This window comes from Procambarus clarkii, chromosome 19, assembly GCF_040958095.1.
Source record: "Procambarus clarkii isolate CNS0578487 chromosome 19, FALCON_Pclarkii_2.0, whole genome shotgun sequence".
Taxonomy (NCBI): Eukaryota; Metazoa; Arthropoda; class Malacostraca; order Decapoda; family Cambaridae; genus Procambarus; species Procambarus clarkii.
The window spans coordinates 45,641,233-45,667,415 of record NC_091168.1 but is presented as its reverse complement, the minus strand read 5'-3'; the positions used below and the strand labels follow the sequence as shown (position 1 = coordinate 45,667,415).

At 42.1% G+C, this 26,183-nt stretch overlaps 1 protein-coding gene across 1 annotated transcript in view; it reads left to right on the top strand.

The window, feature by feature from the left end:
• The window catches only part of LOC123752215 (uncharacterized), a 535,987-nt gene that overhangs the window by 38,007 nt on the left and 471,797 nt on the right, over window positions 1-26,183 (top strand). Inside the window, exon 3 of the mRNA XM_069327530.1 lies at window positions 25,402-25,982. Within this exon, the coding sequence (XP_069183631.1) occupies window positions 25,402-25,982 (581 nt within the window). The remainder of the gene's footprint in view (window positions 1-25,401; window positions 25,983-26,183) is intronic.

Here is a 26,183-nt window from a genome sequence, read left to right as displayed (position 1 = left end):
CGATGAGGTCCTTGATAAGAAAATCGCCGACCTTAAGAGGATGGATGGGAGGATTGTGGATATTGATGCTCATGATGCACTCTACCTCATCACCAGATGTCTGTCCCTCCCCAGGTTAACCTATTTTCTGAGGTGTTCACCATCTTACAGCAGCCAAAAACTAAGTGAGTATGACCGGTTATTGAAATCAATGCTAGAAAAAGCCCTTAACCTCTCTCTTGATGACCTACAGTGGAAACAAGCCTCTCTTCCCGTAAGACTTGGGGGCCTCGGAGTTCGAACAGCAACACAAATCGCTGTTCCAGCCTTCCTGTCCTCCTTATTAGCATCCGACGACCTTGTGAAGGAAATTCTACCTGCCCACTTACATCAGCTGGCAGGTGTACATGATCCCAATTTTACACGCTGTGCCACAGAGTGGGCCTCTCGTGCAGGCCCATCACTTCAACCACCATCCCCAAAAGCCCACAAGCAATCCAGCTGGGATGGCCCCATTATAGACCAAGTTGCTGCAGAGTGCCTGTGCTGCAACAACACAACACGACATTGCTCGCCTCTCAGCAGTAGCAGCCCCACATGCAGGGTATTTCCTGTTAGCAACCCCAATGTCGGCAACTGGCACGCGGCTCACACCACACGCCCTCCGAATTGCTGTGGCCCTTCGCCTTGCTGCCCCAATCCACACCAGATATAGGTGTATTTGCGGCGAGGTGGTGGCTGACAGGTACGGCCACCATGGCCTACTCTGCCAAAGCACAAGGGGATGGCACTCGTGGCACAGTGAAGTAAACGACATCATCAAGAGGAGCCTCACCACAGCTGGATGCCCAGCTGAAAGAGAGCCCCGTTACCTAACGCCCCGTAACTCTGATGCTCTTATTGGTCACCCGGATGGTATCACAATGAACCCCTGGAAGAATGGCAAGCAGTTGGTATGGGACTACACGTGCGTATCAACCCTGGCTAACACCTACATTAACCTCAGTGTTGCACAACCAGGTGGCGCTGCCACCCACAGGGAAGCAGCCAAATCCCGTAAGTATAGAGAACTGGATCACCACTACAATTTTGTCCCCATTGCTTCTGAGTCACTCGGCGCCTGGGGTAAAAGTGCTACCAGTTTTTTGAAGGAACTGGGTTCTAGGCTCATTGAAATAACAAGGGACCCTAGAGCTTCCAGCTTTCTTTTCCAGCGCCTCAGCGTGGCGATACAGAGGGGAAATGCGCACTGCATCCAGGGTTCCTGCCCGCCATCTGAGGAGCTGGAGGAACTCGACAACCTATGATAACCATCTTTGTAACCTATATGTAACTCCTTTTTTGTAACAAGGTTCAAATAAAGCAAATATATATGTGTACATAAAAAAGAATGGGGGTGGTAGGAGAAGATAATATTAGTGTTCAGTGAGAGACCACAAGGTCTGCTCTGAATATTTTTTATTTTCTTCTCCGAAGCTATGGGTCCCCAAATTGGCACCAGAGGTGGTCCCCCCACACACTTACATATATATATATATATATATATATATATATATATATATATATATATATATATATATATATATATATATATATATATATATAAATATATATATATATATATATATATATATATATATATATATATATATATATGTCGTACCTAATAGCCAGAACGCACTTCTCAGCCTACTATTCAAGGCCCGATTTGCCTAATAAGCCAAGTTTTCATGAATTAATGTTTTTTCGTCTACCTAACCTACCTAACCTAACCTAACCTAGCTTTTTTGGCTACCTAACCTAACCTTACCTATAATTATAGGTTAGGTTAGGTTAGGTAGGGTTGGTTAGGTTCGGTCATATATCTACGTTAATTTTAACTCCAATAAAAAAAAATTGACCTCATACATAGAGAAAAGGGTTGCTTTATCATTTCATAAGAAAAAAATTATAGTAAATATATTAATTCAGGAAAACTTGGCTTATTAGGCAAATCGGGCCTTGAATAGTAGGCTGAGAAGTGAGTTCTGGCTACTAGGTACGACATATATATATATATATATATATATATATATATATATATATATATATATATATATATATATATATATATATATATATATATATATATATATATATATATATATATATATATATATATATATGGGGGGATACATGAGGGATAAACATAGGAACATAGGGGCTGCAGAAGGCTTATTGGCCCATACGAGGCATCTCCTATCCAAACACAAAGATTAATCCAGTGTAATTGGCCTGTTATGTTGGACATTGTCTTCTGTGTTGGCATCGATATATATATATATATATATATATATATATATATATATATATATATATATATATATATATATATATATATATATATATATATATATATATATATATATATGTATATATATATATATATATATATATATATATATATATATATATATATATATATATATATATATATATATATATATATTTAGCATCGATTTTATACCTGCATTTGAGTGAGGTGATATGTTACAACAATTTTGGATGAGGTGAAAACAAACTTTTCAACACAAGACATAACACGAAACAATGGGTATAATATTTTGTAAGTTAAAGGGAAGAATGGAAGTAACTGCAAACGGCCTATTGGCCCATATTTCTTGATGCTTCTATATTGGTGCGGAGTCTTGAAGTGGGTAGAATATAGTTGTGCATTAATTGGCTGATGATTGCTGGTGTCGACTTCTTAATGTGTAGTGCCTCGCAGATATCAAGCCGCCTGCTATCGCTGTATCTATCGATGATTTCCGTGTTTTTTGTTAAAACTTCTCTGGTGATAGTCTGGTTGTGGGAAGAGATTATATGTTCCTTAATGGAGCCCTGTTGCTTATGCATCGTTAATCGCCTGGAAAGAGATGTTGTCTTGCCAATATACTGAATTCTTTGAGGCTTACAGTCCCCAAGTGGGCATTTGAAGGCATAGACGACATTGGTCTCTTTTAAAGCGTTCTGCTTTGTGTCTGGAGAGTTTCTCATGAGTAGGTTGGCCGTTTTCTTGGTTTTATAGTAGATCATCAATTGTATCTTCTGATTTTTGTATGTAGGTATAACGTTTCTATTAACAATATCTTTCAGGACCCTTTCCTCCGTTTTATGAGCTGTGGAAAAGAAGTTCCTGTAAAATAGTCTAATAGGGGGTACAGGTGTTGTGTTAGTTGTCTCTTCAGAGGTTGCATGGCGTTTCACCTTCCTTCTTATGATGTCTTCAACGAAACCATTGGAGAAGTCGTTGTTGACTAGGACCTGCCTTACCCTACAGAGTTCTTCATCGACTTGCTTCCATCCTGAGCTGTGGCTGAGAGCACGGTCGACATTAGCGTTAACGACACTCTTCTTGTACCTGTCTGGGCAGTCACTGTTAGCATTGAGGCACATTCCTATGTTTGTTTCCCCTAGTGTAGACTGCAGTGTGGAAACCTCCGCTCCTTTCCATGACTGTTACATCTAGAAAGGGCAGCTTCCCATCCTTCTCCATCTCGTAAGTGAAACGCAACACAGAATTCCGCTCAAATGCCTCCTTCAGCTCCTGCAGATGTCTGACATCAGGTACCTGTGTAAAAATGTCGTCAACATACCTTCAGTATATGGCCGGTTTCAAGTTCATGTCGACTAATACCTTTTGTTCGATGGTACCCATGTAGAAGTTCGCAAACAGGACACCTAGGGGAGAACCCATGGCGACCCCATCTACTTGCTTATACATATGCTCATCCAGGCTCAAGAAGGGTGCCTCTTTAGTACAAGCTTGGAGTAGTTTCCTTAGAATGTTTTCTGGTATGTCAAGAGGAGTACAGGCCGGATCACGATACACTCTGTCCGCTATCATCCCGATTGTTTCATCCACAGGTACGTTGGTAAACAGTGATTCTACGTCCAACGAGGCTCTTATCCCTGTGGCCCGTGTTCCCCACAGTAAGTCAACAAATTCTTTTGGAGACTTCAGGCTGAAGGTGCAAGGGACATAAGGAGTCATCAAGCCGTTGAGTCGCTTTGCCAGTCTGTACGTGGGTGTGGGTATCTGGCTGATGATTGGCCGAAGTGGGTTTCCAGGCTTATGTGTCTTGACATATCCATATGTGTATCCAGACTTATATTCCCCAATAATCTTTGGCAGGTGGAGTCCGGATTTCTTGGCGTTCACCTCATCCAAAACTGTTGTAACATATCACCTCACTCAAATGCAGGTATAAAACCGAAGCTGTTTGAACTCTATTCAGGTATAGTTGTGTTTGTGTAAACTAAAGTCTTTGAAAATGTAATAAGTTTTACGAAACACGTTCAAGTGTCGCGTCAGACTAGAAATAGAAATGAATTTTGGAGAATTGATTTTTCAGTTACCATCAACAGTGAAAAGAAATATAAGAAACATAGAGAAAATTCGTGTTTTCAAAAACAAACACAAACTTTTCAACACAAGACAGAACACGAAACAATGGGTATAATATTTTGTAAGTTAAAGGGAAGAATGGAAGTAACTGCAGAGGGCCTATTGGCCCATATTTCTTGATGCTTCTATATTGGTGCAGAGTCTTGAAGTGGGTAGAATATAGTTGTGCATTAATTGGCTGTTGATTGCTGGTTAATTGTTGATTGTTAATTGTTGATTGTTAACTGTTAATTGTTGATTGCATTAATTGGCTGTTGATTGCCGAGCAATCAACAGCCAATTAATGCACAATTAATCCACCACCAGAACTCTTCCTCACAATCCTAAAGCAGCGCGCCCATTTGCAGCAGGGAAATATACAGACCTTTTAAGGAAAGTAAATGAACGGTCTGCAAATCTTAATGCTGCAGCCACCATGAAAGCACGGCATAATTTGCTCCTGTTTGGCAATATTTGCTTAGGCGTACCTGCAAGAGGAGGCAAGTCACTAGCCTCATCAGTCACTAGGGCAATAAATAATTTCCCCAGAGCTGACAATTTGATCCCCATCCCTCCTCACCGCAAAAACCGTCGTGGAAGACCCAAGAGTTCCAATGACAATTTTAAACTAGGAACACAAGTGACCAAAAAAATTGAAGAGGGCAACACAGTAGGGGCAATTAGGTTACTTACCAGCGAAGACACAATCGCCCCTAGAAATACCGCTACCGCCAACTCGCTGAGAGAGAAGCACCCTCCTAGAGTACCGTGGGCACCCACTGCTCGGGACACAAATGTCCCAGACATGGGACCTCTATTCCTCCAAGCGTCAGAGGTATACAAAGCCATCATGTCATTTCCGCCAGGCTCGGCAGGGGGATACACTGGAGCAAGACCTCAGCACCTCAAGGAGATGGTAAATCCAGTTCTCGGAGAAGTTGCCGAGACACTATTGTCAGAGGTCACGAAGTTTGTCAACGACTGCCTCTCTGGGTTGATCCCAGATACAATTAAACCATTTTTCTTTGGAGCATCCCTTTGTGCCCTCAAGAAGAAAGATGGTGGAGTCAGACCCATTCCCGTGGGTAACACACTTCGGTACCTTGTTGCTAGGGCAGCTGTCAGAAAAATTAGCATAGACGCTGCGACGATGCTTCGACCCCATCAACTAGGTTTTGGTGTCCTCCATGGCTGTGAAGCAGCAGCTCATGCAGCACGAGCCTATATCAAGCACCTCCCAGAAAATAAGGCATTAATTAAATTAGACTTTAAAAATGCCTTCAACCAGGTAAAAAGGGATGTGGTACTGGAAGCAGTTCGAACAAGCTTTCCTTCTCTACTCCCCTTCGTCTCAGCAGGGTACAGTAGGGAATCGACGCTGCTGTTTGGGGAACATGAAGTTGTTTCTGCAGAAGGTGTCCAGCATGGAGACCCACTTGCCCCTTTTCTTTTTTGCAGGGTTGTTAAAGAGGTCACAAGCAGGTTGACGAGCGAACTTAACATCTGGTTCCTGGACGATGGCACCCTGGCAGGGACACAGGAGTCCCTGCTAGAAGATCTACAGCTGGTGAAATCTAAGGAAGAAGAGTTAGGACTCACCCTAAACCCATTAAAGTTTGAAATCATCTCATCTAGCCAACCAACCATAGATGCAGTGCGAATTATATTGCCAGGAGCCTAAGTGATCGCTCCCACCGACAGTGTGCTGCTAGGGGCACCTCTGGGCTTGAGCGCCATTGAGGTAGTCCTCGAAGAAAAGCTGAACGACCTGAGGAGGATGAAGGGAAGAATAGGGGCTTTGGACGCCCACGATGCTTTGTACCTTCTCACAAGGTGCCTGGCTTTGCCCAGGCTGACCTATTTCCTAAGGTGTGCTTCCTCCTTCGACAGCCCAAAATTAACAGAATATGACACACTCCTAAGGTCAATAACCGTGAAAGTGTTAAACCTCTCCCTGCAAGATGACCAATGGGACCAAGCAACGCTCCCAGTTAGACTCGGGGGGATAGGTATTCGCAAGGCGACACAGTTAGCATTGCCGGCATTCTTATCCTCGACCAGTGCAACAGGTGAATTAGTTAAGGAAATACTACCGGAACACCTAAGAGACTCCATTGGGATTCATGATCCCAAATTCGCGGAAGGAGCCGGTCAGTGGGACACTCTTGTCAACTCTCATCCTCGACCGACTTTTCCAAATGACTGCAAACAGTCCAAATGGGATAGCCCCATAGTGGAGAACATCGCCACATCATTGCTGGAGGCAGCTTCCAGGAAGGACAAAGCGCGTCTTCTAGCTGTGTAAGCGCCCCATGCCGGGGACTTCCTGTTGGCAGTCCCTAATTCCGCCTTGGGCACCCACCTGGACCATCGGACCCTAAGTAAGGGTGTTGCTCTGCGCCTTGCCGCCTCTATCTCCACCGAGCACCGGTGTATTTTCGGCCACGCACGGGCAGACCAATACGGCAGCCATGGTCTCATCTGTCGTAAGACACAGGGAAAGATTGCCAGACACGAAGCAGTCAATGACATCATCAAGAGAAGTTTGGCTTCAGCTGGGTGCCCAGCACAAAGGGAACCTCAGTTGTGCAGGCCTAACAACAGCCAAAAACGCCCAGATGGAGTCACGCTGCAGCCGTGGAGGGAAGGTAAACAGGTCATGTGAGACTACACGTGTGCTTCTACATTGGCTGATACCTATCTACCTTACAGCGCAGCTGAGGGAGGCGGGGTGGCCACCTTCAGGGAGACCCAGAAAACTAACAAGTACAGGGACCTAGAACGTTGTTACAGGTTCGTGACAATAGGCTCGGAGACTCAGGCGCCTGGGGTAAATGTGCACTTACGTTCCTGAAGGAGCTGGGCGAGGAACTCATTGGGAAGACTAAAACCCCAAGAGTGGCTAGTTTTATGTTCCAGTGCCTCAGTGTCGCTGTTCAGAGGGAAAATGCATGCTGTATCTTGGGTACGCACCCGACCTCCGAGGAGCTGGACGAGGTCTTCGAACACTGATTGGTATATTGTTATATTGTTATATAAGTGTGTGTTTTCTGTAAACTGTAGCATTGCAATAAAATCAAATAAAAAAAAGTAATAGGGGTGGTAGGAGAGAAAAAGATTATAGTATTCAGTGAGAATCCACAAGGTCTTCTCTGAACACTATTTATTTTCTTCTTCGAGGATGTGGGTCCCTTTAATTAAACCAGTGGTGGTACCCCTATATATATATATATATATATATATAACTGAAAACTCACACCCCAGAAGTGACTCGAACCCATACTCCCAGAAGCAACGCATCTGGTATGTACAAGACGCCTTAATCCACTTGACCATCACGACCGGACATAATGAGGTGATAGCCGAGGCTATTTGAACCACCCCACCGCCGGCACTCGGATAGTTATCTTGGGCATAGCATTTTACCAAATCACCTCATTCTTTGGGGCAACACGTGAGGAACACAAATGCGAACAAGCCTGAATGGTCCCCAGGACATATGCAACTGAAAACTCACACCCCAGAAGTGACTCGAACCCATACTCCCAGAAGCAACGCATCTGGTATGTACAAGACGCCTTAATCCACTTGACCATCACGACCGGACATAATGAGGTGATAGCCGAGGCTATTTGAACCACCCCACCGCCGGCACTCGGATAGTTATCTTGGGCATAGCATTTTACCAAATCACCTCATTCTTTGGGGCAACACGTGAGGAACACAAATGCGAACAAGCCTGAATGGTCCCCAGGACATATGCAACTGAAAACTCACACCCCAGAAGTGACTCGAACCCATACTCCCAGAAGCAACGCATCTGGTATGTACAAGACGCCTTAATCCACTTGACCATCACGACCGGACATAATGAGGTGATAGCCGAGGCTATTTGAACCACCCCACCGCCGGCACTCGGATAGTTATCTTGGGCATAGCATTTTACCAAATCACCTCATTCTTTGGGGCAACACGTGAGGAACACAAATGCGAACAAGCCTGAATGGTCCCCAGGACATATGCAACTGAAAACTCACACCCCAGAAGTGACTCGAACCCATACTCCCAGAAGCAACGCATCTGGTATGTACAAGACGCCTTAATCCACTTGACCATCACGACCGGACATAATGAGGTGATAGCCGAGGCTATTTGAACCACCCCACCGCCGGCACTCGGATAGACTCGAGTGCCGGCGGTGGGGTGGTTCAAATAGCCTCGGCTATCACCTCATTATGTCCGGTCGTGATGGTCAAGTGGATTAAGGCGTCTTGTACATACCAGATGCGTTGCTTCTGGGAGTATGGGTTCGAGTCACTTCTGGGGTGTGAGTTTTCAGTTGCATATGTCCTGGGGACCATTCAGGCTTGTTCGCATTTGTGTTCCTCACGTGTTGCCCCAAAGAATGAGGTGATTTGGTAAAATGCTATGCCCAAGATAACTATCCGAGTGCCGGCGGTGGGGTGGTTCAAATAGCCTCGGCTATCACCTCATTATGTCCGGTCGTGATGGTCAAGTGGATTAAGGCGTCTTGTACATACCAGATGCGTTGCTTCTGGGAGTATGGGTTCGAGTCACTTCTGGGGTGTGAGTTTTCAGTTGCATATGTCCTGGGGACCATTCAGGCTTGTTCGCATATATATATATATATATATATATATATATATATATATATATATATATATATATATATATATATATATATATATATGTATATATATATATATATATATATATATATATATATATATATATATATATATATATATATACATATATGTGTGTGTGTGTATATATATATATATGACTGAAACCTCACCCCAGAAGTGACTCGAACCCATACTGCCAGGAGCAACGCAACTAGTATCTACAGGACGCCTTAATCCGCTTGACCATCACGACCGGACATAAGGAAGTGATAGCCGAAGCTATTTGAACCACTTCATTTGAAGTGGTTCAAATACCTCTTCAAATGGTTATTGCACCCATGCCCGCCTCTTACAGCCCGCCCACACCCGCAAAAAGCGCCCTTCCGGGGCGGCGCCTGGCGCCCAAAAGCACCCCTCCGGGGCGGCCGTGGCACGAAAGCTTTCCCCCCGCCGCGCTAATGTTAAGGAAATAAATAATAAAGAGCCATTACCCTCTGAAATGCAGGTATTCATGACTGCCAACAAGGAGAAGAACAGAAGCAGCAGGAGCAGGGCGGTGCCCAGTTTAGATGATTTAATTAACATTCATTTCAAGGTGGCCGAACTTCCTTTCCTTAAGTCTTTAATTCAACTGTTCAGAGACCATCCTGATATTGTCTGGGACTCGAGGGGAAATTTATTAAGCCCCGTACAGAATTTAAATATTTTGGATATAATAAAAAAAATTGGGGCATTCTAAGGCTCAATTAAAAAAAAGTGAGTTGTCAGATGTTCGATCATTATTGAAATACGTCAAAATGGAGCCGACTTTTTTACGCAATTATTGCGCGAGGCATCAGCCGGAATGGGGTACTGTTGTGGACGGGCCAGTTTGGGAGGCCTATTAAACGCCTATAGAAGTTATATATCAAATTAGTTACTGAAAAATTATCGTGGAGGAAACATCGCATTTGGCCGCTGTGGAAGAAAAGACCAGATTATTATTATTGAAGAGACTCGTTACCACAGAAAGTTATCACTCTTATGTGAGTCATAAGTGTAGTGTAATTTCGGCTCTGTGGAAAGCCTATGATCGATACATGATGAGCGCACCAACAGAACGATTTTCTAATTCCTTTAACGAGGGCAGTCAAAAATATGCTTCTTATTCTCAAGAAGAAATTCTGGCTGAAATTCGAAGAGTGGAACAATTAACCTTGCAGTCGTTGCATCTTGCGACTTCCCGGATGACGTTGTGAAGAGACCTGCCCCATTACCAACGAATCATATGGACTCGGATCCGAATGAGTGTCGCTTCCCTGGTACTGCTGCACTCATCTCGACGTTTGGCGCTGGCCCCCCGATTGAGAGTAATCTCATTGCCAGGGAACAAATGGCTCGCAGTAGTGACAGACATTACACTGAGAGTCTCGCCCTGGACACAGCACAGAATTGCAGATTCAGGCTAAAGGCCAACCTAACTACTCTGGGGAGGCTGGTGGTGTATTCCGAGGACTATAATCGAATCGTCCTACAGTACGGAATTGGGTCAACTCGTGACTCAATGATAACTGGATGTCAACTTTCGGGGAGATGATGGCGAATTTGCAGAGGGCACTCAGGAGTCGCAACTGCGACCTCGTCATCGTGCGTGCAGCAGTCGCTGGGGGAAGTGGACCGGCTGTGCCTATTCCCAGCAAAGATCCTTCCAGCCCGGACATCTCCAGCACGTTTTCCTTCGACGACGGAACCATCGCAGGAGAAGATCCATCAGAGACTTCGCCATTAGAAAAACAACTCAAACCTCCCTCTGCCAAAAACACTAACAACAAATGCAAAATTCAAGAGGAGTCTTCAGAGGACACCGACCTATTCATCATAACTCCCCTTATCAAGAAGCGCAAATAGTTATATATGTACTAATGTATATGTGTGTTTATATATATATATATATATATATATATATATATATATATATATATATATATATATATATATATATATATATATATATATATATATATATATATATATATATAAATATATATATATATATATTATTAAATATGACCGAAAAAGTAAGATTAATAATTCTATCACAAATTTTCTCGATCTTTCGTACATTTCTTCTTACTGTTGGTGGTAATTCAAAAATCAATTCTCCAAAATTCATTTTTATTTGTAGGCTAACGCGACACTTGAGCGCGTTTCGTAAAACTTATTACATTTTCAAAGACTTTAGTTTACACATACACAACTGAATAGAACTTACACATCTCCGATTTGTTTATATCTACATTAGAGTGAGGTGGATGGGGTGAGGTGGTATTAATAGGGTATTAAATTCATCAACACAAGACAGAACACGAAACAATGGGTATTGAATGTAAGTGATTGTAGAAAGCCTATTGGTCCATATTTCTTGATGCTTCTATATTGGAGCGGAGTCTTGAGGTGGGTAGAATATAGTTGTGCATTAATTGGCTGTTGATTGCTGGTGTTGACTTTTCAATGTGTAGTGCCTCGCAAACGTCAAGCCGCCTGCTATCGCTGTATCTATCGATGATTTCAGTGTTGTTTACTAGGATTTCTCTGGCGATGGTTTGGTTGTGGGAAGAGATTATACGTTCCTTAATGGAGCCCTGTTGCTTATGCATCGTTAAACGCCTAGAAAGAGATGTTGTCTTGCCTATATACTGGGTTTTTTGGAGCTTACAGTCCCCAAGAGGGCATTTGAAGGCATAGACGACGTTGGTCTCTTTTAAAGCGTTCTGCTTTGTGTCTGGAGAGTTTCTCATGAGTAAGCTGGCCGTTTTTCTGGTTTTATTGTAAATCGTCAGTTGTATCCTCTGATTTTTGTCTGTAGGGATAACGTTTCTATTAACAATATCTTTCAGGACCCTTTCCTCCGTTTTTTTTAGCTGTGGAAAAGAAGTTCCAGTAAAATAGTCTAATAGGGGGGTATAGGTGTTGTGTTAGTTGTCTCTTCAGAGGTTGCATGGCGTTTCACTTTCCTTCTTATGATGTCTTCGACGAAACCATTGGAGAAGCCGTTGTTGATTAGGACCTGCCTTATCCTACAGAGTTCTTTGTCGACTTGCTTCCATTCTGAGCTGTGGCTGAGAGCACGGTCGACATATGCGTTAACAACACTCCTCTTGTACCTGTCTGGGCAGTCACTGTTGGCATTTAGGTACATTCCTATGTTCGTTTCCTTAGTGTAGACTGCAGTGTGGAAACCTCCGCTCTTTTCCATGACTGTTACATCTAGAAAGGGCAGCTTCCCATCCTTTTCCATCTCGTAAGTGAAACGCAGCACGGAACTCTGCTCAAATGCCTCCTTCAGCTCCTGCAGATGTCTGACATCAGGAACCTGTGTAAAAATGTCGTCAACATACCTGCAGTATATGGCCGGTTTCAAGTTCATGTCGACTAAGACGTTTTGCTCGATGGTACCCATGTAGAAGTTTGCAAACAGGACACCTAGGGGAGAACCCATGGCGACCCCATCTACTTGCTTATACATGTGCCCATCCGGGCTCAAGAAGGGTGCCTCTTTAGTACAAGCTTGGAGTAGTTTCCTTAGAATATTTTCTGGTATGTCAAGAGGAGTACAGGCTGGATCACGATACACTCTGTCGGCTATCATCCCGATTGTCTCGTCCACAGGTGCGTTGGTAAACAGTGATTCTACGTCCAACGAGGCTCTTATCCCTGTGGCCCGTGTGCCCCGCAGTAAGTCAACAAATTCCTTTGGAGACTTCAGGCTGAAGACGCAAGGGACATAAGGAGTCAGCAGGCCGTTGAGTCGCTTCGCCAGTCTGTACGTGGGTGTGGGTATCTGACTAATGATTGGCCGAAGTGGGTTTCCAGGCTTGTGTGTCTTAACATTTCCATACGCATATCCAGGTTTATATTCCCCAATAATCTTTGGCAGGTGGAGTCCGGATTTCTTGGCGTTCACAGTTGGACGTAGAATTCACTGTTTACCAACGTACCTGTGGACGAGACAATCGGGATGATAGCCGACAGAGTGTATCGTGATCCAGCCTGTACTCCTCTTGACATACCAGAAAATATTCTAAGGAAACTACTCCAAGCTTGTACTAAAGAGGCACCCTTCTTGAGCCCGGATGGGTACATGTATAAGCAAGTAGATGGGGTCGCCATGGGTTCTCTCCTAGGTGTCCTGTTTGCAAACTTCTACATGGGTACCATCGAGCAAAAAGTCTTAGTCGACATGAACTTGAAACCGGCCATATACTGCAGGTATGTTGACGACATTTTTACACAGGTACCTGATATCAGACATCTGCAGGAGCTGAAGGAGGCATTTGAGCAGAGTTCCGTGCTGCGTTTCACTTACGAGATGGAAAAGGATGGGAAGCTGCCCTTTCTAGATGTAACAGTCATGGAAAAGAGCGGAGGTTTCCACACTGCAGTCTACACTAAGGAAACGAACATAGGAATGTGCCTAAATGCCAACAGCGACTGCCCAGACAGGTACAAGAGGAGTGTTGTTAACGCATATGTCGACCGTGCTCTCAGCCACAGCTCAGAATGGAAGCAAGTCGACAAAGAACTCTGTAGGGTAAGGCAGGTCCTAATCAACAACGGCTTCTCCAATGGTTTCGTCGAAGACATCATAAGAAGGAAAGTGAAACGCCATGCAACCTCTGAAGAGACAACTAACACAACACCTATACCCCCCTATTAGACTATTTTACAGGAACTTCTTTTCCACAGCTCATAAAATGGAGGAAAGGGTCCTGAAAGATATTGTTAATAGAAACGTTATCCCTACAGACAAAAATCAGAGGATACAACTGACGATTTACTATAAAACCAGAAAAACGGCCAGCTTACTCATGAGAAACTCTCCAGACACAAAGCAGAACGCTTTAAAAGAGACCAACGTCGTCAATGCCTTCAAATGCCCTCTTGGGGACTGTAAGCTCCAAAAAACCCAGTATATAGGCAAGATAACAACATCTCTTTCAAGGCGTTTAATGATGCATAAGCAACAGGGCTCCATTAAGGAACATATAATCTCTTCCCACAACCAAACCATCGCCAGAGAAATCCTAGTAAACAACACAGAAATCATCGATAGATACAGCGATAGCAGGGGGCTTGACGTTTGCGAGGCACTACACATTAAAAAGTCAACACCAGCAATCAACAGCCAATTAATGCACAACTATATTCTACCCACCTCAAGACTCCGCTCCAATATAGAAGCATTAAGAAATTTTTAATACCACCTCACCCCATCCACCTCACTCAAATGTAGATATAAACAAATCGGAGATGTGTAAGTTCTATTCAGTTGTGTATGTGTAAACTAAAGTCTTTGAAAATGTAATAAGTTTTACGAAACGCGCTCAAGTGTCGCGTCAGACTAGAAATAAAAATGAATTTTGGAGAATTGATTTTTGAATTACCACCAACAGTGAAAAGAAATGTACGAAAGATCGAGAAAATTCGTGTTAGACTTATTAATCTTACTTTTTCGGTCATATTTAATAATATATGTCTACAGGAAAGACTGCTACCAAAATATACAAATATATATATATATATATATATATATATATATATATATATATATATATATATATATATATATATATATATATATATATATTGGTAGCAGTCTTTCTTGTTAACATATGTTATTAAATATGACCGAAAACGTAAGATTAATAAATCTAACACGAATTTTCTCAATATTTCTTATGATTCTTTTCACTGTCGATGGTAATTGAAAAACCAATTCTCCAAAATTCATTTTTATTTCTAGTCTGACGCGACACTTGAACGCGTTTCGTATTAACTTATTACATTTTCAAAGAGTTTAGTTTACACACACACAACTATAACCTGCAAACACTAAACAGAGTTTTACTATGCTATCATAGAAACAGCTTTTATCTGAAAACGTTATCTGAAGCGTTCTCAGAAGTTGAAATATTGACAAGTGAGAACGCAATTTCATCAGCGAGGGGAGAGGAATGCACTGCCAGCTATTTTGAATTTCCTGCGCCATCCTGGAAAATCATCATCCAAACCACCCCACCATCATCGCCCAAGCCGACAGCATCAAGCCTTGTGAGTGTTTCCAGCTACTGCAATTATTGTCGGTCATCGTCGCAAATATCAACTGATCATCGTGTGGTTTGTACAGTTATTAGGGAATAATTGGCGGACTTAAACTATCTGACTCGCCACCTCGCCTCCTCTCACCATCACCACAGCCCCCCCCTGCCACACCACTCTTCTGAGAACTCTTGTCTACACTCCTGCTTAGCAAATCGTGCTCCTTCGCCTTCATCGACGCAATATCGTCGTCTCAGCATTTATCGTCGTGCTCCCAACATCATTTTCAGTGTGGGGTCTCACCAGAGCTTCGCCCCACGAAGGCCGCAAGCAGCGCTGCCTGCCGCACCAATTGTAAACAAACCGTGCATGTGCGTCTTTACACGCATTGGCGCCGCTTTTCGTTGTGGCCTCGGTTAGATTGTAAATCCTGCAGCCCTGAGTTAAGTAATTAATAGCTAAAACTTTGTGTGCCATAATTTAAACAGGTTTGACGTAAATATATCCACAACATCATATGTATTGACCATTCAGTGATTTGTTAAATATTGGAGCTGGTTACATACTCAACTCCCTTCGTTTCCCTGAGTAATTTCATCATTTCCTGCTTCTCACAATAATTTCATTGTTCATTACTTGTGTTACTAGAGTGTTATTAGTAAATTCAAAGTCCAGAGAAGTAAGAAATCATTGTTTTAGTAGCAGTTAAGGATTTGCACAATATAATTTTTTTTAATTCTTCCAGATATTAATTTGAAATTTATTCTCTCAACATTTCACATTATAATTTTGCCATAGCAATTTATACATTTACCTGTGTCCAGTTTGTTGTGCTAAGCCATATTTCTTGCATTACCACTTGTTGTGTTGTATTATTTTTCATCAAACTTGCAATTCCACTTCCCAGTTTTATAATTTAATTTGCAGTACTCAGCCTGGTTTAATTAACTTATATACTTCTAATTCCAGTCATTTTCATATCAGATTGCTACTTTCATTTTCAATTTTGCTTGTTTTAAATTATTGCCAAAGTGCTTAGTCCAATTTATTTTTTTTTTCTGCCATTTCCTTACTTTAGTCAAGCTTGGTATTTTTTTCGAGTGTTTATTTTTGTGTATTCTATTTCTGAGGCCTGGTGTACTTAATTATAATCAGCGTTAAAACATTACTTCAATGGCAGTGACAATGCCTACCTCTGTTGCAACTTCTTCTGACTCAACTGGAGCAATTGCTCGTACTACTGTCCAGAGGTCAGTTCAGGAAAGGGTTATTCCACTTTTTGCTGGTGAATCCCGCTTGTTAGAGTCCTGGTTTAGCAAGGTTGAGGCCAAACCCAAGGCCCACTTTTCTGAGCCTACTGATGCCGAATATTTGGCAATTGCTCGGTCAGCTGTTGACAAAACCAAAGATGATGCACGTTTTGTTGTAGACAAGAAAGCCATTGTTAGCCTCCAGTCTTTGTCTGAATTTAAGGATTTCTTTCACTGGCACTTTGTTAACAAAGGAAACCTCGACTCATACAGGTTAGTCAAGAAAATTGACAATACCACCATGCAACCTGATGAATCGTTTAATGCGTTTACTAGCCGTCTCGATCAGTATTTTTATGCCTTAGAGACTGCTATGATTAGTTCCTCATTGGTGGATAAAGAGTAAATGCTGACCCCCGAGGCCATGGCCAAAATGATAGCATTTGGGATTTTAATTAATTTTGCTCAAGAGCAACTAATCCGATCATCGAGCAACAAAATTTTGGAGATAAACATGAATTCGGTGAAGTGTTTGAAGTTATCAACAATGCTGCCGATATACTAGCTCCACGAAGTGCTCAACTGTTGCCATCCTCTGACACTGTGAATGTCGTAACAAGCCCTCAGCATCCTCTCACAAACTCTCAAAACTCTTGGTCACAGAACCGCACCCATGGTCATAGCCCGCAGCCCAATTCTTCTCCTCATAAATTGCCTAGATGCAATAGCTCATAACCATCCACTCTCCCTCATTGTGGGAACCGACCTGTGAGATTTATATTTATTTAATTTATATGAATTTATATTTACGTTAATTTATATACTTCGATAGCAATTTGTATAATGATAAGTGGACTGTATTTCTGCAATAATCTCATAATCTCACAAATCGATCCTCTACACATTAGAGGGGGTTAAATTAATATATATATGCAGCCAATCAAACTACAGTAATAGCTACATACATTGATGAGGTTCCTTCTCTTATAGTACAGCAGGTTAGTCCACCAGGTATAACTAGGGTGTAGACACCAAATTATCCTCTTTGAGGTAGCTTCCATATCACCCAGTAACTGGTGCACAAATCTTGCATCCTCGTCTTGACCTGTCAAAAGTGCGCTAGCTGTGAAGCCAGATACCTATATATGACAAGTATATCAGAGAAAACAGTACATGGAACATGAAGACCTGGCTTAATTACCTTTAGTTTGAGGCTTCCATGTGATCTAACCGGGTCACCCTATATAATGACATTAATGGCCACTAATGATAAATAATGGGTTTCGGAAAGAACACTTAACTTGATTTGTTGACAGCGTGTTGACAGATGGTACACCTTTGGTATCCATAACACTACGTCCAAGTAAAATTAACAGGAGCCGAATTTGCTCCCGTGTGAGCCTCTGGTCTCGTATAACAATGGCTGCCCCCTTCCTCCCTGACGCCTGGCCTACTTTGTCCACATGTCAGAAAGTGATAGAAGGGTCACATTTACTCTACTTTAATATTGATAATTAAGTTAATTTATATAAGATGTTTTTATGATGGTAAAGTCCAAAGACTAATGTATTTAAGAACAATTCCCAGCAGAATAGCTGGTGAATTATAATAGTATGTGGTGATGATATCCCGTTTTCTTTAGATGGTAATTCCACTACAAGTTACGTTTTCTATGGGTAACTTGTTGGTAATACAGCTATTATCTGTATGATTATTAAATGGTGTCGGATTTTCCGACATAATTCCCCAGGGGCTGCTCACGGGTCGAAGTCCTAATTAGAACAGACGAACACCGATACTCCTCCATCGAATTATTACATTAATTTGATGTTAGTAGTTAGTAATCACACATTTGTGTGTCTGTTCGTACAGGACGGATGTCCCGTACTAGAGTTGCAAGGATTAGAAGTCTAATGCGATTTCATTTCCCTGTCAACTCTTGAAAGGCTAATATTCAAGCCTTATTACATATTATTTAACCCAGAAGACTGGATGTGATCAAGTACTACAGTCAAGTATGATTCAGGGACTGCAGTGAGATCAGTGACATTAGATATAACTTGAAGTTTGTTCAGGTAACTGGTCACTGATATATACACTGAGGCCCATGGAATACATCTTGATTAAATAATAAATGTATCAAATCAGTCATCAGATTTATTAGGGTTTAATTTAGTTAATTGATTCAGAAGATTGAATAGCTCATCATTAAAGTAAAGTATGGTTCTGAGACTGCAGTGGGTTCAGTGACATTGGTCGCAGTGACTTGTAGCTGTTTTAGGCTACTGTTCACTGATTTGCCACTGAAGCCTCATGAACTCATCTTCAGCTTTATATGATGATACTAACATCAACCTCTGTTGGTATAGTCAGCTGTAATCTCCTTAGTATAATGCTACTGGAGAAATATAATCAGCTGACAAATTTAGATTTCTATTGGTATTGTTTATCTGCAGGCATAGGTCTCCTCAGGCTTGATACTGGGCCTGAGAGTAATTTACCTCCTGCAGAGTTTAACATGGTTATACCCTGATATTTAGTAGGGCTACCGATGAATCGATGACAATAGTCTGTCCCAACAAGGAGACCGAAGTCAGTGAGGTGATCAGACTTAATATTATCTGCCAATTTTATTCCTCTATTTCTCAGGAATTTGGCTGTTGCTCTCAGACCTTGAACTTGTAGGTCTACTGGTATTTTGTCCACCACAATGGCTTGTACTCGACAGACGTACCTGCCTAAACGTACTGATGGTTGTACCACCTGGTAGACTTGAGGTCCTGCATCTGTTACAAACCCTGAGATGTTGAATGACATCTGGGCTACAGGCCTTAATTGTAATTCATCTGCCAACTTTTTAGTGATATATGTTCTCTGGGATCCTTGGTCAAACAACCCACGGGTATGGACCTTGGCCCTCTTATTCAGGATGGTAATTTGGGCAGTAGGCAAAGTCGTATTACCTTTAGACTTTGCCGATTGGACACTCTTTGTTGGTTGCACCTTGCAGTACTGTACTGTGGTGGGAATGCTATCTTCCACCTTGGGGTTTGGAGACGTTGTTTTGGTGTCTCTGCATAATGCTGCATGGTGCTGACCTTTGTTACACCTATTACAGGTGTGTAATTGGGTCTCACAGTCGTTGATGTTATGTTTCCTGAGGCACCTCGTGCAATGTTGCAAATCTTTGAGTCGCTCAACACGGGCGTCACTATCAGGAAAATTAGGGCAGTGGTACATTGAATGTTTCTCATTGCAGAACAAACATGTTCCATAGCTTCCAGTACCATTTGGTGTCACGTTCTTGGGTGACACAGTAACTATAGGCTTGGAGGGTCCCACTGCATATACGCCGACACTGCTACTGTTCCACTTTGGTGTTGAATTATATTGTCTAGATTGATTTGGAGTACCTTTGGTACTCTGTGGTTTACTATTATTGGTTTCTGAGGGTTTACTTGGTGGTTTTAATTTGTCATGTGTTCGTAATTGATGAACTACTGACTTTAAACCTTCAGATATTTCATTCATGGATAAGATACTTTTATTGTAATGAGCACTCATTTGTCTCAATATGTCCCTAGGTATTTTCTCCTGGACAATTATTTTCAAGACCCACTCAGCCCCGTTTGTATCTGCTGTCAGGCTGAGGGCATTGATCAATGATTCTACCTCCAGCTTGAAGACTTGGAGTGAATCAGCTGAAGCCTCCGGTGGGGGTAAATGCAACAGCTCATGAACTAAATGTGATGTTCTTACTTCTGGATCAGCATAATTATCCTTGAGGAGTTTTACTGCCAGATCATAGCCGTCATTAGTTAATCTCAGATGGGATACTACTGTTTTAGCCTCACCTGATAATTGGCCTTGCAAATAAGAGAATTTACTACTCTTTGGTAAAGATTGTTTTGAGTCTACAAGGTCAACGAATTTGTTCCAAAATTCGTCCCAATCTTCCTCATCTTTTCCTGAGAAAGTGGGTAAATTAATTGGAGGGAGTCGAGCTTCTGCTTGACTCGTATTAGATGCAACTGTTGTTGTTGTTGCTGTTGCCTTGTTCTGGGCAATTAATTTGACATAAGGCTGTAACGTGGCCTGAGTGTGATCTTCATAATTCGCAAGATCAACCATAATGTCGTCTATTTCTGTTTCTGATAAATTAGTGTTGGCAAGTTCAGCCACATATGTTGCTATTTGACATTTGATTTGCTCAAATTTACCTGCAGCTGCTTGATAATAGCTTTCCAGGTCAGCATAATCAACTATTGATTGTTGTGACAAATCTTCACATTTCTTGATCTGTCTTGTTAAGTGGCCTTTAAGACCTGCAAGGGTTCTTTTCATTCTCCCTGCATTATCCATACTGGCTAGTTGGTGAAGCCTTGTGGGACTTGTACTTGGGCTGCTCATAATACTGAACAAACACTAATGGTAGCCTAGGGTAAATTCTGCACTCACTAGGCAATAATCCTACCTCTACTAGAGGTTAGCACTTAAAATTAATACACATTATATATATACAATCATACACACTAATGATTTGAGTGATAAACCAGTGTCACTGGAAGTACCTTTAGGTTAGCTCTTCTATATCACCCTAGGATGGTAGAGACACTAATTAATCACTCAAAGGTGTAATGATCATAAGTAAATTATATATATACAACTCAACTCGAGTTGATAAAAATTACACCCAAAATAGGGTCTGGACCATTCATTAATGGTGTTAGGTTGTTCAATATAGTACAACTGACTATGGTAATAATGGGACTAGGATGAACGATAATAGTTCAACTAGTCAATGGTTAATATCCTACCCTGTTGTGGGTTGGCAATTAGTAAATATTATACTGTGATCACTAGTGCAATATATATTAAATAATTCTCTATTTTGGAGAAATAATATACACAATTATTGATAATAGCCTCTTAATTAGCCTCTATGAAACTTCTAATATTATCTAGAAGTATTAAATATTATTAGTGACTTCGCGAAATAAAGTCCACAAAATTCGTAGATAATCTCTCGCGAAATGTAACACCACGAAATCCGTGAACAATCACGCGACACACAGTCACTAATTAGGCTGGCTTCAATATTAGCGCTGTCATTTCACGAAATAACACGCCACCAAATATCTGTGGGTGTGCATGAAACCGCTGACGAAGCTGAACTGGGCTGAGGGAGGCTCCTGAGCTCCCACGAGGCAACGCCGCTGTCTATGACTGGCTGGCTTTGTTTAAATAACACTGCACTAGTATATTTAATGAATCCACTGGTTAACTGGTTCATCCGGTACTAAGATGACCAAATGTGGGTTCATAGGACCGAATATTCCGGTTCCGAAGGTCCAAATAATCCGTCATCCGGTTCGAAGATGACCAAATAATGTGGGAACCGACCTGTGAGATTTATATTTATTTAATTTATATGAATTTATATTTACGTTAATTTATATACTTCGATAGCAATTTGTATAATGATAAGTGGACTGTATTTCTGCAATAATCTCATAATCTCACAAATCGATCCTCTACACATTAGAGGGGGTTAAATTAATATATATATGCAGCCAATCAAACTACAGTAATAGCTACATACATTGATGAGGTTCCTTCTCTTATAGTACAGCAGGTTAGTCCACCAGGTATAACTAGGGTGTAGACACCAAATTATCCTCTTTGAGGTAGCTTCCATATCACCCAGTAACTGGTGCACAAATCTTGCATCCTCGTCTTGACCTGTCAAAAGTGCGCTAGCTGTGAAGCCAGATACCTATATATGACAAGTATATCAGAGAAAACAGTACATGGAACATGAAGACCTGGCTTAATTACCTTTAGTTTGAGGCTTCCATGTGATCTAACCGGATCACCCTATATAATGACATTAATGGCCACTAATGATAAATAATGGGTTTCGGAAAGAACACTTAACTTGATTTGTTGACAGCGTGTTGACAGATGGTACACCTTTGGTATCCATAACACTACGTCCAAGTAAAATTAACAGGAGCCGAATTTGCTCCCGTGTGAGCCTCTGGTCTCGTATAACAATGGCTGCCCCCTTCCTCCCTGACGCCTGGCCTACTTTGTCCACATGTCAGAAAGTGATAGAAGGGTCACATTTACTCTACTTTAATATTGATAATTAAGTTAATTTATATAAGATGTTTTTATGATGGTAAAGTCCAAAGACTAATGTATTTAAGAACAATTCCCAGCAGAATAGCTGGTGAATTATAATAGTATGTGGTGATGATATCCCGTTTTCTTTAGATGGTAATTCCACTACAAGTTACGTTTTCTATGGGTAACTTGTTGGTAATACAGCTATTATCTGTATGATTATTAAATGGTGTCGGATTTTCCGACACTCATGTTGGCATTGTGGTAAGACTAATCACCTCGCAAGGGACTATTGGTCTGCTCCTAGATCATCACCCCCTTGACAATTCTCTCGGTCCCCTCGTCAATCTAATAATTCTATGCTCCTATATTGCAAATATCATAAACAAGTTGGTTTCCACACTGCAGATAGTAGAGCTAGGCAGAGGACATCTCCACCTGTAACTCCCATGGTCAATCTTGGCGAGGCGCACAGCGTCCGAGACATTATCATACCTCGGGTAATTACAACTCCCAGTCCAGCCATAATACAGCATCCAATTATAACACTCGATCACAGAATGCTGGAGTTCAGAATGTTCACTCCATGTCGTCGGGAAACCCCCAAAGCCATCCGCCAACCAATTCAAGTTAGCCAGACCTAGTGCACTCCCTGTGAACTCAGTAGCTACCTAAATAGAAGACACTTGACAGAGGAGGAACTGACTATCGATCGTTTGTAGATGTTGATAAAACCGCAGTGAATTTGACCCAGACGAGACGCAGACTTCCTAGGCAACATAAATGACAAGTAGTATCTTGTCCAGTCTCAAGTGATGGCCCCCTTGTCTCAGCTATCGTATATAGTAGAATTTTAAAAGTCTTTCTTGACTCTGGTGCAAAAATTAATATGGTCAAGCCCTCAGCTCTTAGGGATATTGCAAGTAAGCACCCTACTCCAGTAAGAAAGTCACCCATACCTTTTCTAAGTGGTGTTTCAGGAAACACAGTAAAAGTTCAGGGAAAATTGACCTCCCACTCAAGTTAGATGACATCACACTGTCTGTAACATGCTTAGTTGTTGACTATATTCATTTTTCTGGTGACATTCTCCTAGGTTTGTACACCATGATTGATGAGAATAGCGCATTGTTTCCCCATCGTTGAAATATTAGTATCAAAGACCACACCATACCCTTGTGTAGCATGTATCGACAGGGCCATGAGTTCAATCCCTCTGAGGGATTTTATACGTTCCTATCATGTCCCCCCTCTCCCTTCTTCTTTCTAGTGTCGTAAGGCACAATTCCCTCAGGCGCTCCTCATACCCCATCCCTTCTCAGAACGCTTCTGAGAACGTCGACCTAGAGTAGTGGCTGATGATAGGACCCCGGACTGGCACAATATGATTAAATATTGATGCGTGGGTGGCGGTGGCGGCTTGCAGCGGGCGGCGGCTGGCGGTGGCGCCTTGCAGCAGGCGGCGGCTGGCGGTGGCGGCTTGAAACATGTGATGATATGGGTACTTGAGCAAATCCACAAGGGCCATGACGAGGATTCGGACAAATCCACGGCCAAGGAGAATACACAGTTGATCACTTCAGTAGTTTATTGAAGGAAGGTAACAGTGTACAGTTATGGCCTGCAGAGGTCCTACAAACTCTGGTCGTGAGAGAATACTGATTTGCCACCAAAACGGCTAGTACCAGCTCTCTGTAGAGAATGACGCCAGAGGATTCGAACAAATCCACAAGGGCTGTGGAACAAATCCACGGCCCGTGTGGATTTGTTCATTTGATGCATCACGCTATTGTGATTTCTGTGATTTCTGGTTCCAACAGCTGCTACCAGTATTCGTTAACCTTTTGTATGTATGGTTCTTGCTGGACAGAGGAGAATATACAGTTGATCACTTCAGCAGTTTATTGAAGGAAGGTAACAGTGTATAGTTATGGCATGCCACCTACTCTGGACGTGAGAGAATACTGACTTGCCACCAGAACGGCTAGTACCACCTCTCTGTAGATAATGACGTCGGAGGCTTACTTGATTGTGATTGGCTACATCCCAACCGTCATACAATTTGAGTACTAACAATAATGTTCTTTATTGGTGTGTTAAACAGAGCCTCATAATGTTCTTTAGTGCCGTGTTAATAATAGCCTCATAATATTCTTTATTGGTATGTTAAACATAGCATCATAATGTTCTTTATTGGTGTGTTAATCATACCCTCATAATGTTCTGCATTGGTGTGTCAAACATAGCCTCATAATGTTCTTTATGGTGTGTTAAATATAACCTCATAATGTTCTTTATTGGTGTGTTATACATAGCCTCATAATGTTCTTTATTGGTGTGTTAAACAGAGCCTCATAATATTCTTCATTGGTGTGTTAAACATAGCCTCATAATGTTCTTTATTGGTGTGTTAAACAGAGCCTCATAATGTTCTTTATTGGTGTGTTAAACAGAGCCTCATAATGTTCTTCATTGGTGTGTTAAATATAGCCTCATAATGTTCTTTATTGGTGTGTTAAACAGAGCCTCATAATGTTCTTTATTGGTGTGTTAAACATAGCCTCATAATGTTCTTTATTGGTGTGTTAAATATAGCCTCATAATGTTCTTTATTGGTGTGTTAAACATAGCCTCATAATGCATTTTCAGGATTTTACTAATTTGTGTTATTATGAGAGCCTTCTCCTGTGAGTATAGGTTCAAAACTAGTGGAGATTTCTACCTCTACTTCTATTTAGTTTATTGCATCCTATGTTTTTTACCCTGTTCTATTCCCACATTTGGGACATCTTTTATCTCAGGTCATATGTAAATATATATCATAATCATATTTACATCAACAACAAAAAATCTGCTTAGAGCGTGTAACACCTGGTGGGTTGTGTTGCAGGTCGCACCGCTCTGCATAATGCTGTGGAAGAAGGTCATCTGTCATGCATGAAGCTGCTGCTTGATGCTGGCGCCGACCCCAACTCTCAAGACAACGGTGGTCAGTCACCACTGCATTCTGCGGTTGTGGTCAACTCAGCATGTATTATGATGCTAGTGGGAACTGTTGGCTGTAACCTCCATGCAGTGGACAAGGGTGGCCACACAGCTCTGCACATGGCTGCCGTACTTGGAAACCTGGAGGCGGCGAAGTTGCTGGTGGAAGCCGGCCTTGACCTGGAGGCCAAGAACGCTGACGGATTAACCCCATATTATGCAGCAAAAGCTTCTGGTCAACATGTTATTGAGTTTTGGTTGGGTGTATTGTCTCAGCCTGAGGCTGTTGATGAGATACCCACGGTGAGTCGCCCTGAGCCTGTTACTGAGACACCCACGCTGACTCGCCCTGACCCTGATGCTGAGACACCCACGCTGACTCGCCCTGACCCTGATGCTGAGACACCCACGCTGACTCGCCCTGAGCCTGTTACTGAGACACCCACGCTGACTCGCCCTGACCCTGATGCTGAGACACTAACAGAGGTAAGTCCTAATGCGAAATGTGAGCCGTGTTGTGGTCACCGTCTGCTCCAAGCTCCACCACCAACACCAGCCTTCCTACTCCTATTCATGCCCCACCATTTTGCATAAGTCAATTGCTTCTCTCATGTACCTCCCCAATATATCTCAACACTTCCCAATTGAACATTTACCAGCTACCTAAACCTCTCATTCTGCTTTCTG